Source organism: Acanthisitta chloris, unplaced genomic scaffold (genome assembly GCF_000695815.1).
Source record: "Acanthisitta chloris isolate BGI_N310 unplaced genomic scaffold, ASM69581v1 scaffold14104, whole genome shotgun sequence".
In the NCBI taxonomy this organism is placed as follows: Eukaryota; Metazoa; Chordata; class Aves; order Passeriformes; family Acanthisittidae; genus Acanthisitta; species Acanthisitta chloris.
In genome coordinates this window covers 119,210-132,866 of record NW_008671089.1, presented here as the reverse complement: position 1 = coordinate 132,866, position 13,657 = coordinate 119,210, and the positions used below count along the sequence as shown (strand labels likewise).

General features: G+C 34.8%; 1 protein-coding gene across 1 annotated transcript in view; it reads right to left on the bottom strand.

The window, feature by feature from the left end:
• Nucleotides 1-13,657, bottom strand: part of DENND1B (DENN/MADD domain containing 1B) — a gene marked incomplete at its 5' end in the record, with an annotated part of 149,949 nt that overhangs the window by 19,068 nt on the left and 117,224 nt on the right. Inside the window, 4 exons of the mRNA XM_009073966.1 lie at nt 224-292; nt 1,113-1,153; nt 5,142-5,232; nt 10,536-10,637. Of these exons, the coding sequence (XP_009072214.1) occupies nt 224-292; nt 1,113-1,153; nt 5,142-5,232; nt 10,536-10,637 (303 nt within the window). The remainder of the gene's footprint in view (nt 1-223; nt 293-1,112; nt 1,154-5,141; nt 5,233-10,535; nt 10,638-13,657) is intronic.

Sequence of the window (13,657 nt, the reverse complement as noted above, 5' to 3'; positions counted from 1 at the left end):
ATGTCTATTTTTATATATAAGCTATCTGGAAGACTCTGAAAAAACTCTAAATCCTACTGCTCGTTGAGAAAAAAAAAAGGAGGCTAAAAACTTTCTATAGGCTGAAATGCTTTTCTGCAATACATTTATAAAATGTTTAGGGTTTTAAAGGTTCAGGAGGAATGAGAGGTTGTAAGAAGCTGCAGTATTGTTATGTATTATTATTTGAAATAGATGATCTTACAAATTTATATGCTGTTTTCACAGCCGGAGTGGCTTTGGTCATTGCTGTGTTGATCAATGCACCACCTTTCTGAAACACACAGAAACTGTACTTTAGTAACATTTTAACCCAAGTCAAACCTTAAGACAACAGCAAGGAAAAATAAACAGCGTAAAGAAATAACAACCTTCCTTTAAATGGGTAGAAAAGCACAGCTGTGTTTCCTCCCCAACCTGCTGTCTGCAGCTACACAAGGGTTACAGTACGTCATTACTACAGCTGACACATTTATCAATGCATTCTAACAGAATGATGTATTTTCATTCTTCATTCACTGTTACCATTTCAAAAATCAATCCAGAAGTTAAGGCTATTTTTCATGTGTTCCTATCATATTTATTATGCAACTAAAAAATACTTTGACCCGACAGAAAAAACTATCTTGTTTAATCGCACAAGAATTCTCTTAATCTTAAATTATGTATCTTACTAATCTTGTAGAATAACAAAGTTATAGTAAGGGTCTTCTGCTAGCCAAACTGCACAAATCCATATTAACAAAACTCCTATACGGTAGAAGTGATAAACTTCATATCAAATTGTGCTGTCACACCTAATTCACAGTTATGGAATGTAACATGATACAGAAAGCAGTGAAATCTTTGAATATACAGGCAAAAAAACCTTATGTGCTTTGGCATTTGTTTTGTGTATAGTACTTCTGTTTTTAAATCTTCAAGAAAAAAACTACAAAGATATTGCATATACCATAGAGACATTATTTATTATAGAATCTACTTATATTTTCCTGGCAAATGAACAAACTTTAACCATTATACAGATAAGGATATAAGCAAGAAAAAGGATAAAGAACAGGGTGGTCAGTGTAATTACTTAACCAAGTTTATACCTTGACTGTATGCATCCACTGCTGATAAGATCTTGAATTTCCTAAAATAGAAATGCAAAATATAACACATATATTCAACATTTTGAATGTTTCAACCCTCTTCACAATCACCACAAAAAAACTCCCTCAGAGGATTATTTATTAATTTAATTCCTTCCAGACAGACAAGGAATGTAAAGATAAGAACACATGTACACTAAGAAAGAGAGGTAAGGATCTCTTATTTCATGTTTCCTATTTCCTTTGTAAAAGTTTATCTTTTCACCACACACAGTTTTTAATACCAATTGAGGGAGAAAGAGAAATGAAAATTATGATAAGGTAACACACAGCTAAAGAGTCTAAAAAGAAAAACACCAACTCAGAAGGAAAGAATAATGTACCATGGATTGCATTTAAGCATAATGATCCCACTGGGCAAACTTTCCAGCACAACAATGACATGGACTGCAGAAGGTACCATTCCAAGGAAAAAGAACAAGAGAAAAGTCTAAGGGTTATGGCATGGTTATATTCCTGTGCAGGAAAAATCCTTTTAAATTATTAACTGAATCTACTTCCTTTCACAAACAAAACCCTCTAAAGGCAAGTGAGAGCTACTGGTTTCTGTATGACCACCAAGGACTACAATGCCACCAAACCAGCCATGAAGGACAATGTTAAATTCCACTTGGTGAAGAAATGAATGCTATTTCCCAAAGGTGCTTCAGCTGAACACCAAAGACTAGGCCCATCACCCCTGAGAAAGTTTTAGTCTATCACACACTTCAATACTCCAGTACTGTGAGCTGCTACTAAACCCATCCAAGACAGTCACTTTGATAAGAATGCTTAAGAGCTTTGACCATTTTGAAAGGACCATACTAATATATCCTTAATATTGCAGACTTTTAACAGGAGTTCTCTAAACATCTTAAGCTTTCAATAATCAATTAACTATGGCCTGAGTAGAATTATTGCATTGGATAGTGGAAAGCCAAAACACTTTCCTAGAACACGCCCAAGAACTAACTGAATCACTGTAAAAGGTATTCCTAGGTTTCTCAATGAGGTTAAAAAAAAAAAATGAGCTGTTTATACTCATATCAGGCACTTTCACCCATTCCACTAAAATTTTTACAAGCAATTTTGAGACAGGAATGATGGCACAAGTGAAAACAATGCTTGCTTAGAGAAGACAGAACCTGACGATCATTATGATCCTATCTCCAGTAAGAATGTCAAAGAACAACCTAAAGCAAAAATAAGTCATTTTTCACTTCTTTGATCTGGCTCCCTAGAACTGTCAGGGAAGGAAGCATGCAAATAACATGTAATAAGGTAAAATTTAACCACTCAGTGTGTTAATGAAATTGCAGGCACTGTAAGTACTTTCTCTAACATGACATTTCATAACTTCAATTCTAATCAACAATATTCATATATCATCTGGCTTGTGGTGTCCTTAACAGTGACTCTTTCCACATCTGAGCTTTCTCTGTCACAACCTGACTTAAAGAATTACTAGAAACAGTAAATGAGATCACAGCAAATCACCACGTTTAACACTCATCTAGTTGTGTAGAGAAACTTCAGGGAAGGCAATCGAGAAAACAGATAAATACTCATCTACAGATATGGCCATGCTAACACTGAATACCCTCAGCTAGAGCTGAACCTCCTGAAACCCTAGCAAGAAAATGCTGACACCTTCAAATAAATTACTGTTACAAGGGAGTTTCAAATGTTTTCATTTCTTCATTTTTCCTTATACTACCACCATTGATATTAGATGAATGGGAAAAAAAAAAAAGACTGTAGTAAAATTCATGTGACTACAAATTACTTCAATGAATATATACAAGAAATCCAAGTGCTAAGCCAATCCATCATCACTATATTCTTGTATTGAAAGTTACATAAAACTCTTGAGAACTAATACTTCACTGAATAATACATGTAAGAGCAAATGAAATTTTAAGTCTGAAGTGCAAACTGTAATGGAGATGGCTGCCAAATTTATTTTCAGATGTAGACACACAGAAATAAGTTTTGACCACTTTTTTTGATGTAGACACACAGAAATAAGTTTTGATCACTTTAAAAAAAAATCATAAAAAATAACGGAATTTAATTCTTATTCTTCAATTTCCTGTTTAATTTTCTTTTCTGGTTTAGTTACACTTGTATATGTGGCAAAATGCAAACTTAAAAAGCGATTACTTAAAGAAACACTTTCCATTTGATTCAGTAGTTTTTAAATTATATTTTCTCCAGCCAAGAATGCATTCACCTGTCCAGAAACAGCTTGTAGCTCACACTAACTTTCTGTGACTTTTCTGAAAGCTTAGGTTTCACCTGTTTTTTAAAAAACCTTGAGCTTCCTGATAAAGTTGATGGGAGTTAACTCCACAAAGAGATCATAGTTCTACCCCATTAGCATCACAAAATGTCACCTTCAATTGCATACATATTGTTAGCCCTGCATTTCATAACAATAATGAGACAGCAGTTATGTAAATACTGAATATGTGCCCTGAGCAATTTGTCCACAGCCTGGCAAGATACAGCTTGTCTGACTTGAAAAGTACACACACACTGCAATCTACTCGAGAACTGCTAGCAAAGCTGAGCAGTCCCTCCTGAGCAGAGCCAGGTGAGACATGGTTCACAGGCTGCTAGAGCACAGCCAAGAAACAAGCTTTATCTAACTTCTATTGCAGTTTTATTGCAGCCTCCTGACCCCTAACCACAGTCAGCAAACGAGCTCTGAATACTGACATCACCTATCTGAATAATGGATGCTCAATGCCTCAAATCTGTTTACAGAGCAGCATAAGTTACCCTAAAAAGGCAGGAAAGAAGTAAATCTCTGTATAACTAACCACACTTTAATCAAGAAAAAAACCCACAAATTATGTGCTAGACACTAGCACAAGACACAGAGGGCAGAAGAAGGCAGTGAAAATCATGAACAAAAGGAATCACATATAGTGAGTATAAAAAAAGTCATTTTTGCAGAAGGTGCAGATGGCTCTGCACCACTCGATGGTTTCTCTGTGGGGGCCAAGTCCTCTCCTTTACATGTGCCCAATTCAAGGAGAGTCATGCAAAGAAGCCCATCCAAAGCTGCCATATGAAACTCAGTGGATTTTCCCAAATCACACAGACTCCATTTACTAAGAAAGCTTCTACATTACTTCAAGATTGACCATAATATTGTATTTGTCCTGTCATGCATATTTTGATACCATCTATTACACCTGTGCCATTTCTGGCTGAGGAAGAGTGAGCAGCTATGTGTGCTTAGTTGCCAGCTGGGGTTAAACCTTGACAATACCTCCAACAACAACAGACCTGTACTAAATGTTTAACAGAAACCATTCAATAATCCTGTAAGAGCCAGGACTGGACTCTTCCATATGGGTTAGCCAACATGAAAAGCATTGTACCAATTGTCAGTGAACCCAATCAAGGCAAACAACAGGAGGAATGATATTTTTGTTTATGAAGAAGGTAAACTTCCATGTCCCTTCTCAGATCATATATAAATGTTAAAAGTAGTCCATTTTTTTACAGTAGCACATTTGCTGGGAAAATAAATTTCTCTTAAATTGGGAAATCATTGTGATTTCTACACTGCAGAAATAATTAGATGTGAAACAAGAAGTGTATATGGAAAACATAACTCTCTAGAACTTCAGCAGCACAAATATCAAAATGATGTTTAAAATACAGCTTACACAGGATGTATCATATTATATAAATGTGTAGTTAAAAATGAACATGCTATAATGATATCTCCTCCTATACTGAAATCTAAGTATTATTTTACTGGATTAAACAAACATATCTTCATGTAATATACTGATATAACTAGATACATAGTAATATGTGTCCCAGCAGTGAGTTGGTAAAGGCTAAAAATGGAAACAATGCAGCAGTAACAAGATTAATGACTTTTAAAATTTACAGGACATCATGAGGACATCATGCTGAACAGTTCCCAAAGTATAAGTGTCAATAAGTACACCCAAATTAATTCTGTACCTCCACAAAAGCCTCCTGCTGTGATTTCTTCTTCAAAAACATCAGAGAATCCTCTTCCTGCATTTAATTTTGATAGTCGACCATCAATAAACTGGAGGGGAAAATAAAAAAGGGTCACACTTTGTTGTCTCTCCTATTGCTTTACAGTGTTATAATTTTTAATGTGTTCATTGTAACAGAATGTGTAAGTTCAAGACAACATAAAGCACTTAGATGGACTTCGCAGCAGCAGAAATACCAAATATTTTACACATATCAAGTAAATTATCTATATTTTTTTCTAATGGCATGAAAAGAAATTTATTTCCTTACAAATGGTAACTCTGGATTTGTAATCATGACCATATAAAGGTCACTGAGCCATTGTCTGATGTTGTACATGAGCACGTGGATTTGCATCTACAGGTAAGTGTGTATACAAAGACTGAAATGATCCAAATATGTCAGAAAAAGTCAAAATAAGATAATTAACGATTAAACCTCTCAGAAGGGGTGAATACATTCTTTTCAAGAATTATCAGGCTTCAAAGAAGTACAAGCAGCACATTCATACAGGTTTAAAGTTCTTTCAAGAATAAACCCCTCCTGTTTTTTTTAAAGAAAAGGCTCACTCAAGTCTGACAGATAAAGTGAGAAAGCATTTTCCCAGTTTTACACACTTCATCTTCTCTCAAGAATTTTGAGTTATTTGCTGATCCTAAACAGTACATACAAATTAGCCAGAATTAATTATTTGGCTGTATCATTTTTTACCACAGATTATCCAAACAGTGTCAGTGACAATCTGATGCTTGTCAATGAACAGACTAGTGACAGGAAAAAATGACTTTCTCAGAATACAAAAATTCCAGCAGCAAGAATAAGGCAAGCTCAAAGATAATTTCTTTCTCTTTCTTGTCTAAATTCCTTCTTATATTTTTCATTTTACTCCAAGCTGGCTTTTTTCCAAATAGGTTGGTTCATGGTCAGACCACTGTGGGATCACTGGATTATTTCACAGTAAGAAAAATGGAGATAAGAGCATCTTTAGCTATTGCTGTGAAAAAATAAAAAAGCCAAAAAACAACACCCCCACCTCCCATCTCAGCCTTTGAACTGTAACACATTATCTCTTTGGGGAAAGTTATGAATTCATTCCATACTATAAACTAACTTAAGATTTATGGACATACTCATCATTTGGTAAAATCCTATCAACAGAAGGCTGAGACACTGACTAAATTTGAGAGGGTCATGCCAACTGAGTATTTAATGTAAATACTGACAAACAGAACTGTTAGCAAAAAGATATTGGAGACATTATTTAAAGGAAATGATAAGCGTTAGTAGTAGTAGTAGTTACTACTTTTGTATAATTTACTGTTGAACGTTGCACTTAAACTGCTACATGGACAGAAAAGTGTGTGGAATTACATATAAAATTTATGGTTTTCTTCTTTCATTTTTCAAACCTATAGTCTCTTGAAAATCTAGACCCAGTATATATCAAGAAATGTATTCACTTTGAGATCCAGTGATCCCTTGAGTCATTACTGTTTTCCACGACAAACTAGCAATTGCAGTGTTACTCCTGGATTTAAAGGTGACTAAAGACACAACTGCAATAATCCTTAAATAATTTTGAATTCTAAACACAAAATAGAGACCACATCCACTTCAGACTATCTGTTGTACAGTCATTTATTTAGCCAGGAGTAAAAATTCCAAGCTATTTTACCCACTATTAAAACCAAAAAGTTTGTGGAAGCAAAGAAATCATTATGAATGTGATTTCCACACAGTAAGAGCTCAATAGCTTGCAAGAAGAGAGCTCAACTCATAAAGCCTGTCAATGAAATGTGAATTACTAATAATTTTCAAAGGCTTATGATTCTTCAAACCCTAATCCTGCATTCATTACTTATTTCTCTAGTTAACGCCTTCCAACATTTCAGGAACAAATCCCAGTAAATGTTGCAGATTACATTACTGATTCAATGACACTGTTTAATGAGATAGTCTTGGCATTAGGCTTCATGCTAGTTCTAAGAATGAATTTGTATTTTCCCTGGACACTCATAAGAACTATTTGACATATAAGATGCAACTATTAATTGCTTATGTTTGCATATTGAAATCAAGATTCAGTACCTTCCATGCTACCCTAATTAGAGATTTTCTATGGGTCAAAAAACCCCTAACAAATAGGTAGCATACATAGCACAAAGATCAACATCATGGGAAAAAAAAAACAAACCAGTGAGAAAACTAATAACTCAGTTACACAATTTAAAAGAATAAACATCTCATCTGAAGAAAGTAGCATACATAGCACAAAGATCAACAACATGGCAAAAAATAAACCAAACCAGTGAGAAAACTAGTAACTCAGTTACACAATTTAAAAGAATAAACATCTCATCTGAAGAAAAACTATTATAAAGCATATTTAATCAGGAAATAAGAATATTTAATATATAAATACTAGTACTTTTCAAGAAAAATATTGTTTAGATGATGAAATACCCTATTAGTTTAAGAATAATGATACCCAGGGTTTTAAGATTAAACCTATTCAGGGCAAGAGGCAGCTCTACAAAATTAAAGCCAGCAAATTGCAGCACACTGAACTTCACACATCCCTATACCTGTGATCCATTTCAGCACATTTATCATTAATTACTTCTACAAATTCCTGGAAAATGTATGTTTTGCATAAACAGTTTGGAGTATTCTGTTTCAGAGCAATATAAAAAGCCCTTTCAATTTCCAAAATATGTGAAATCATCAACATGATGTAAAAGACTTCTCCATAATTTATAAGTCTAAGACAATGGTTTGAGGCTAAAAGATAATCTAGGCCTTGTCCCTGATAAAAATATCCTGTCTCAATTTTCAGTAGATGCTGAATAAAGGGAAGTGTTAATGAAAACAAGATACAGCAATGGACATTACAATACCTGAGGAATAAGACTCAAGTCAAAAAACCCCTAGTTTCACCTCTCCTGCATAATTTTAAGAAAACCAGCACATACAACTGGAAGTTAATCTAATTTTATGAATCTATCAAGGTAAAGGAAACATAGTTGAAGTGAAGAACAACAGTGCTGTTACTTAAAAGCTAAGGTTGTTTTAAGTTGGTCAGTTTGACCTTAACAATTTAATGAGGCTTACAAACACATCTTGAGATAGAAAAATGCCAAATGAGTAAATAAAAGACACGAGTTATCAAGACACTGATTCTCACAGATTCTTTAACAATTCATTTCCTAGATAAAGGAAATGCATTTTATCTGTACTGTAGAAAAGTCCCTTGTATTTCAAAAAACTAGTTAGATGAAATGAAACCAGAACCTTAACAGTACGCCTGAACTTTAGGTTGGAGGAGGAGTGGTCCAAAAAGGAGATATGAGCTTGTAATGACAGGAGAAGTAGCAGGCTGAGCTGTCACCAAGCATGGTAAAGGTAAATATTGGGATGATCCTGTTTACAGGTTAGTTAATAATTTTGGTCCAAAAGATTGACATGTCCTAATACATTTGGGGACCTCATTAAATAGAAAGCACATCAAAAAGCAATACAAAATAAAACCACATGATGCTGGAGATGAAAATAATCTGAATGGGAGTAACACAAAGAAATAATTCCACACTTTATTCTGACAGAGATTTCTGGAACTTTGCTGAAAATATATTACAACTTGTCAGTTCTGGCAAAAAGGATGCATTTAAAGTACTCATTTTCTGCATGGTCTAGATTTAAGGCTGCCTCTAAGAAGTATATTCTGCTTAAAAGACTTTCCAGAACAGAATAAAATACAGTTTAGTCTCTTTGAACACAAACAACTTTGAAAACAACCCATTTGTCAGTGAGAAAAACTGGAGAAGACACAGCTGGGCTGAAGATTAGCCAAAAAAAAATAGGAGTAACCTTTGTGACAAAAACTAGAGGAATGAAAAAACCTACTACTACTACCATTAAACCACACATCATCAAAATTGTTACTATTTCCTAATCCTCTAAAATATATTATTTCCTTTAGCTGAAATAAAATTAAAACAAGCTATAAACAAACTGTAAACTGATTCTGTTTAATTGAACACATTAAAATGTAATGGGTAAATCCAGAGCCATGCTGACAAGCCCATTCATTTCAGTGGAAATAAACCTATTTCTTACAGCTAAAGAACTTGCTTTAGTACTAGTAGTGTGAGAACAATTTAGAAGCATTGCTTGTAAGCAGCTTTCAACTAAGAAAGTTTAATGCTAGGTTATTGCACTGAGATACACGAGATCCAAACAACACTTTAATCTGTTACTTCTTTCCATGTCAATCCCAACAATCATACTTCAAAAGGTTGCACATTTCTTAGTTCTTACATCTTTATTTACATATTTTATTGCATAACAAACCACAGTAAAATTAAAGAAGCCCAATTCTATTAATTTTTGACAGGATCATATTTTCACACGACTTCTAAAAAGTATCCTCCTTGCACAAATCTTTACGTTAGACATTAGCCTCTAACACCAAATGTTTTTTTAAAATTTGAAGATTCTAGATGATCAATTTCCCTTATCTGTCATGGTAGTCTATCTTTAGACAAGTCCTTTAGATTATTTAAACATGAACTCCCATGCCTCAATCATTCCAGCTATTTGCAGGTAAGTGTACACTTTTCTGAGTATTCAGATTTCTTTCAGATTTTCCTTTATTTTCCTAAAAACCTAGCAATGTTTAAAACCCATTTGATTCAATGAGGTCATGTGATGAAAAGGGAGAAAAAAAGAGTTACAGAATAAAATCTAAGCACAAAATTTATTTCCAAAACTGTAATCAAGCTATAACTGAGCTATGCCAGACCTTTAACAATTTTTTCTTTATTAACTCAAAATCTGCATTAACAGATCAGCTTGAATACTGTTCAGGCCACCCCTATGGCTCAGGTTTGTAACATTCTCTGTGTGCATACTTCAAAAAGCCTAGCAAAGAAAACTGCAATGACAGTATGAATCCAGTTTTTAAATATAATGCCACTGAAGCCTAATTTAAGTAAGCACTATGTTGTTTAAGCTCTTTGGTCATGAGCCAAGAGAGCTGCAAATGAAGTTCAACCATCAAGCTGGGAGATCCATGATTTTTCTTGTTTAGATGGGTTGTTGACTGGCTCTGAAGAGATACAACACTGGCTCTGCACCCTGGGGTTATTTTTTTTTCCAGTTTCACCACCACTCTTTTTAGCTATAACTGAAGATTTAAAAAGACAACAAAACTGAAATGACTGTCTGTATACCAAGTACTTGTACTTATATTTCATGCCCGAGTTTTCTAAGCTGGCAGGAAGGAAAAAGTATTTAAATATGAATATGTTTGAAGAGAAAATCATTAAATATGGGTCATTTATCCTCTCATACCTGTTTAAACAGTTGAAGATTAACAGCAGTTTCCAGAAACTGCTTAGTTGTACTGGAACGATGTTTTACGAAACTATTCTCACAGAAAGTTATAGGCTCCCCCTGAAAAATTGAAACAGAAAAGGTTAGATGGTAAGTAGAGTATACACATGTTAATTTATATAAAATTCTCTGTCACAAATGTATCTATCTATTAATATTCAATACATACAAACATTCCCTTTCAAGCCATCTTGATGAATGTTCACCCAATTAAAGCAATGCAGAAAACAACCCAAAAAAACCCCGAATCTTCATACAATATTTAAATAGTTCTTGATGAATGTTCACCCAATTAAAGCGATGCAGAAAACAACCCAAAAAAACCCCAAATCTTCATACAATATTTAAATAGCTCTCAAAGCACACATTGCATTTGAACCTCTGGTTTATGAAGTCATTCTAAATACACATTTGAGGATAAGTAAAGTGGCTTACATTTGATTTATGTTGCCTTTATAGCACTCTTGATATTACAGATTCCAGGGAAGTGGTTCAGATTTTGAGGAAGAGCAGGTTCACTACTTCATTAATTTACCATGCATTATTGTTCAAGATTGCACTGATTCCCTGGCATGTTAAACCATCAACATCAGTAAACCAAAACTCTATTTCAGTCCAAAAATATGTATCTGCACCAAGTTAATTTTACATTTATTCTACCAAAATATGCGAAGATTGATAAATATATTGCTGATTTAACAGGATATTATTGAAATACACATCTATTTTATTTTTACACAAATCAAAAGCTCCAAACTTTTTGAAACATAGTTATGAAAAAAGATTTGAACATTGATACTTAATATGTAACTCTCATGCAAGTTTACAAAGCCAAAATGATTACCAGGTTAGAAACAACTATCAAAGGTCTCAAAGACATAAAACTTGGAATCCCACAAAATGCCACACCTGAATCTACCACAGAATATTTTACTACCCCAAAATTACATCTACAGTGCAGTCCCACAATAAAACAAAAGATACCTCAGCCACTCAAAAGAGGAAAGTTCAAAGATAGCTGCTATAGGGATCTTTACAGCAGCTCCAACTGGCAGCAGCTTTAGAGACAAATTTATTCATGCCCATAATCACCACAGCTTTGTGCTCCAAGCCCTGTGTAACTCTGACCACACATGCCACTTCATGCACTTCCCTACCATTCTGGCTGACCAGTGATGTGATTCCAGAATGGCACAAAGCATTTTCTCCATGTGACCTAAGTGAGTCTGGTGGAGCAGCTCTAGATCATTTTCAACTGTTCTTTACACCTCATGCTTTGTCTTTACATGGTTCAAGTGTGATCTAAGGAAATGTTGCAGTAAAAACATTGTTATATAATTTCAGAATTTTATTCTTATCTTTATTCTTATCAAAAACTTCCCTTCTTGTAAGAGGTCCAAGTTTTACATCCTTACTTTTTTATGGAACCTCTGATTTTAGGAAAGATCTCTCACTGGAAGAGCTAGAAGCCTTACATTTACCTAGCACAATCCTTCCCATGTCACAGGGTGGCTAAGTGATGATACACAAAACCACCTCAGTACATCATGCAGCACTTGTCAATCAAGTCCCCAGGAGAAGCAGCCAAGTTATTCCCCCTACTTATCCCAAGGTACCAAGGGAACACTGCACACATGCAAGACATGCTGGATCTGCCAAATACCTTGAAATGTTCGTGGTACTTTAAATAGCACTGCCTTCCTGACCCACTTTGCATTAGCTATTCTTGAGCTCCTAAAGACTCATGTCTTAGGAAGATGACCCCAAGCTAGTTAGCAAATGAAAGTGCATCAAAACAAAGGGAATAGTCTCCAGTGAGACATGGTGGTATAAGACATAGTGCTCCTGAGGGCAGACTCTCTTCTCGGTTCTGTCCTTCTTCCAAAAAAATTCAAGGCAGCAAATTAAAACAACTCCATGTATATATATGTATTTGTTGTTTTCTGGAAATACAGAGGCATTGTGGGTGTGCAGCTCTGACTAGATGATGACTCATGATCTACTAGGAAACATTACATTTAAAACCAAAGAGAGAAAACGATGTTCTAAAAATATATTATTCAGAAAAATAAGAAGTTACTCCTCTTGCTGCCACTTTCCTAATTGTCTTGGGAAAGATGAAAGAGAAGAAGGAGAGGTTATCTCCCAGGAGGAGAGAAAAGAGGCATGCTTGCTCTCCCTTTCACACCAGCCAGAGAAGAGAGAGCAGGCAGATAGTTTTCTGATAGCACTTCTCCTGCTCCAGCCGTCTAACAGAACACCAGAAAAGAGTAGTTCAACACACATTTTTTTGTGCATGGCTGTAATATTTTCCCAAATACTTTCCTTTAATCACTGGATGCTTCAGATACCGAGTAAGCACTCATGCATTGGCACATCTGTTCCCCTATCAGTACAGTTCAGAAACAGAATAACCGAAGTTATTTCTTTGCTGAACATTTATTTAGTTCTATAAAGAGTTCACATTCAAAAGTCACCTATGTTATTTGCACCTACTGACTGCGAGGTTGCTTTAAAAATTTGAGTAGATTTAGGGCTCCTACCTGCTCAGCACATGAAAATGACAAAATCTCTTGAAACCTATAGAAATTCCACACTGACGTTTTCTCAGGGTGTCTGCAGTAACTTTAATGACATTGCATTAAATAACACAATTAACTCCTAGCTTTTTTATTTGTTCAAGACTCTGAACAACAAAATTGTTTTCCACATAAATCTGTTACAAATCTTCACGATTATTACTGTAGCACAAAGCCTTTGGAAGGGCTATTTAAAAAGTAGATTATTGAATCGATATAAACAAAAACAGCTCTAGTTGTTTTCATACATAAAGAAACATTCTGTTTCTGCCAACACAGCCGACTACCTTTAGAAACTGAGATTTGGAGGAATGCTTCACTGATATTTAACTACTAGACCATCAACTGGCCCCTGTTGTATTGATCTACAATGTACTTTCAAAACAAGATCGATCAAAACCCAGTGGGGACTCTGTACTGAAAAGTAGACAGCTAATACTCAGACCAAACAATCTATGGCCAAACATGATATCTGTCCTTTTAACAACAGTTGCTATAGAA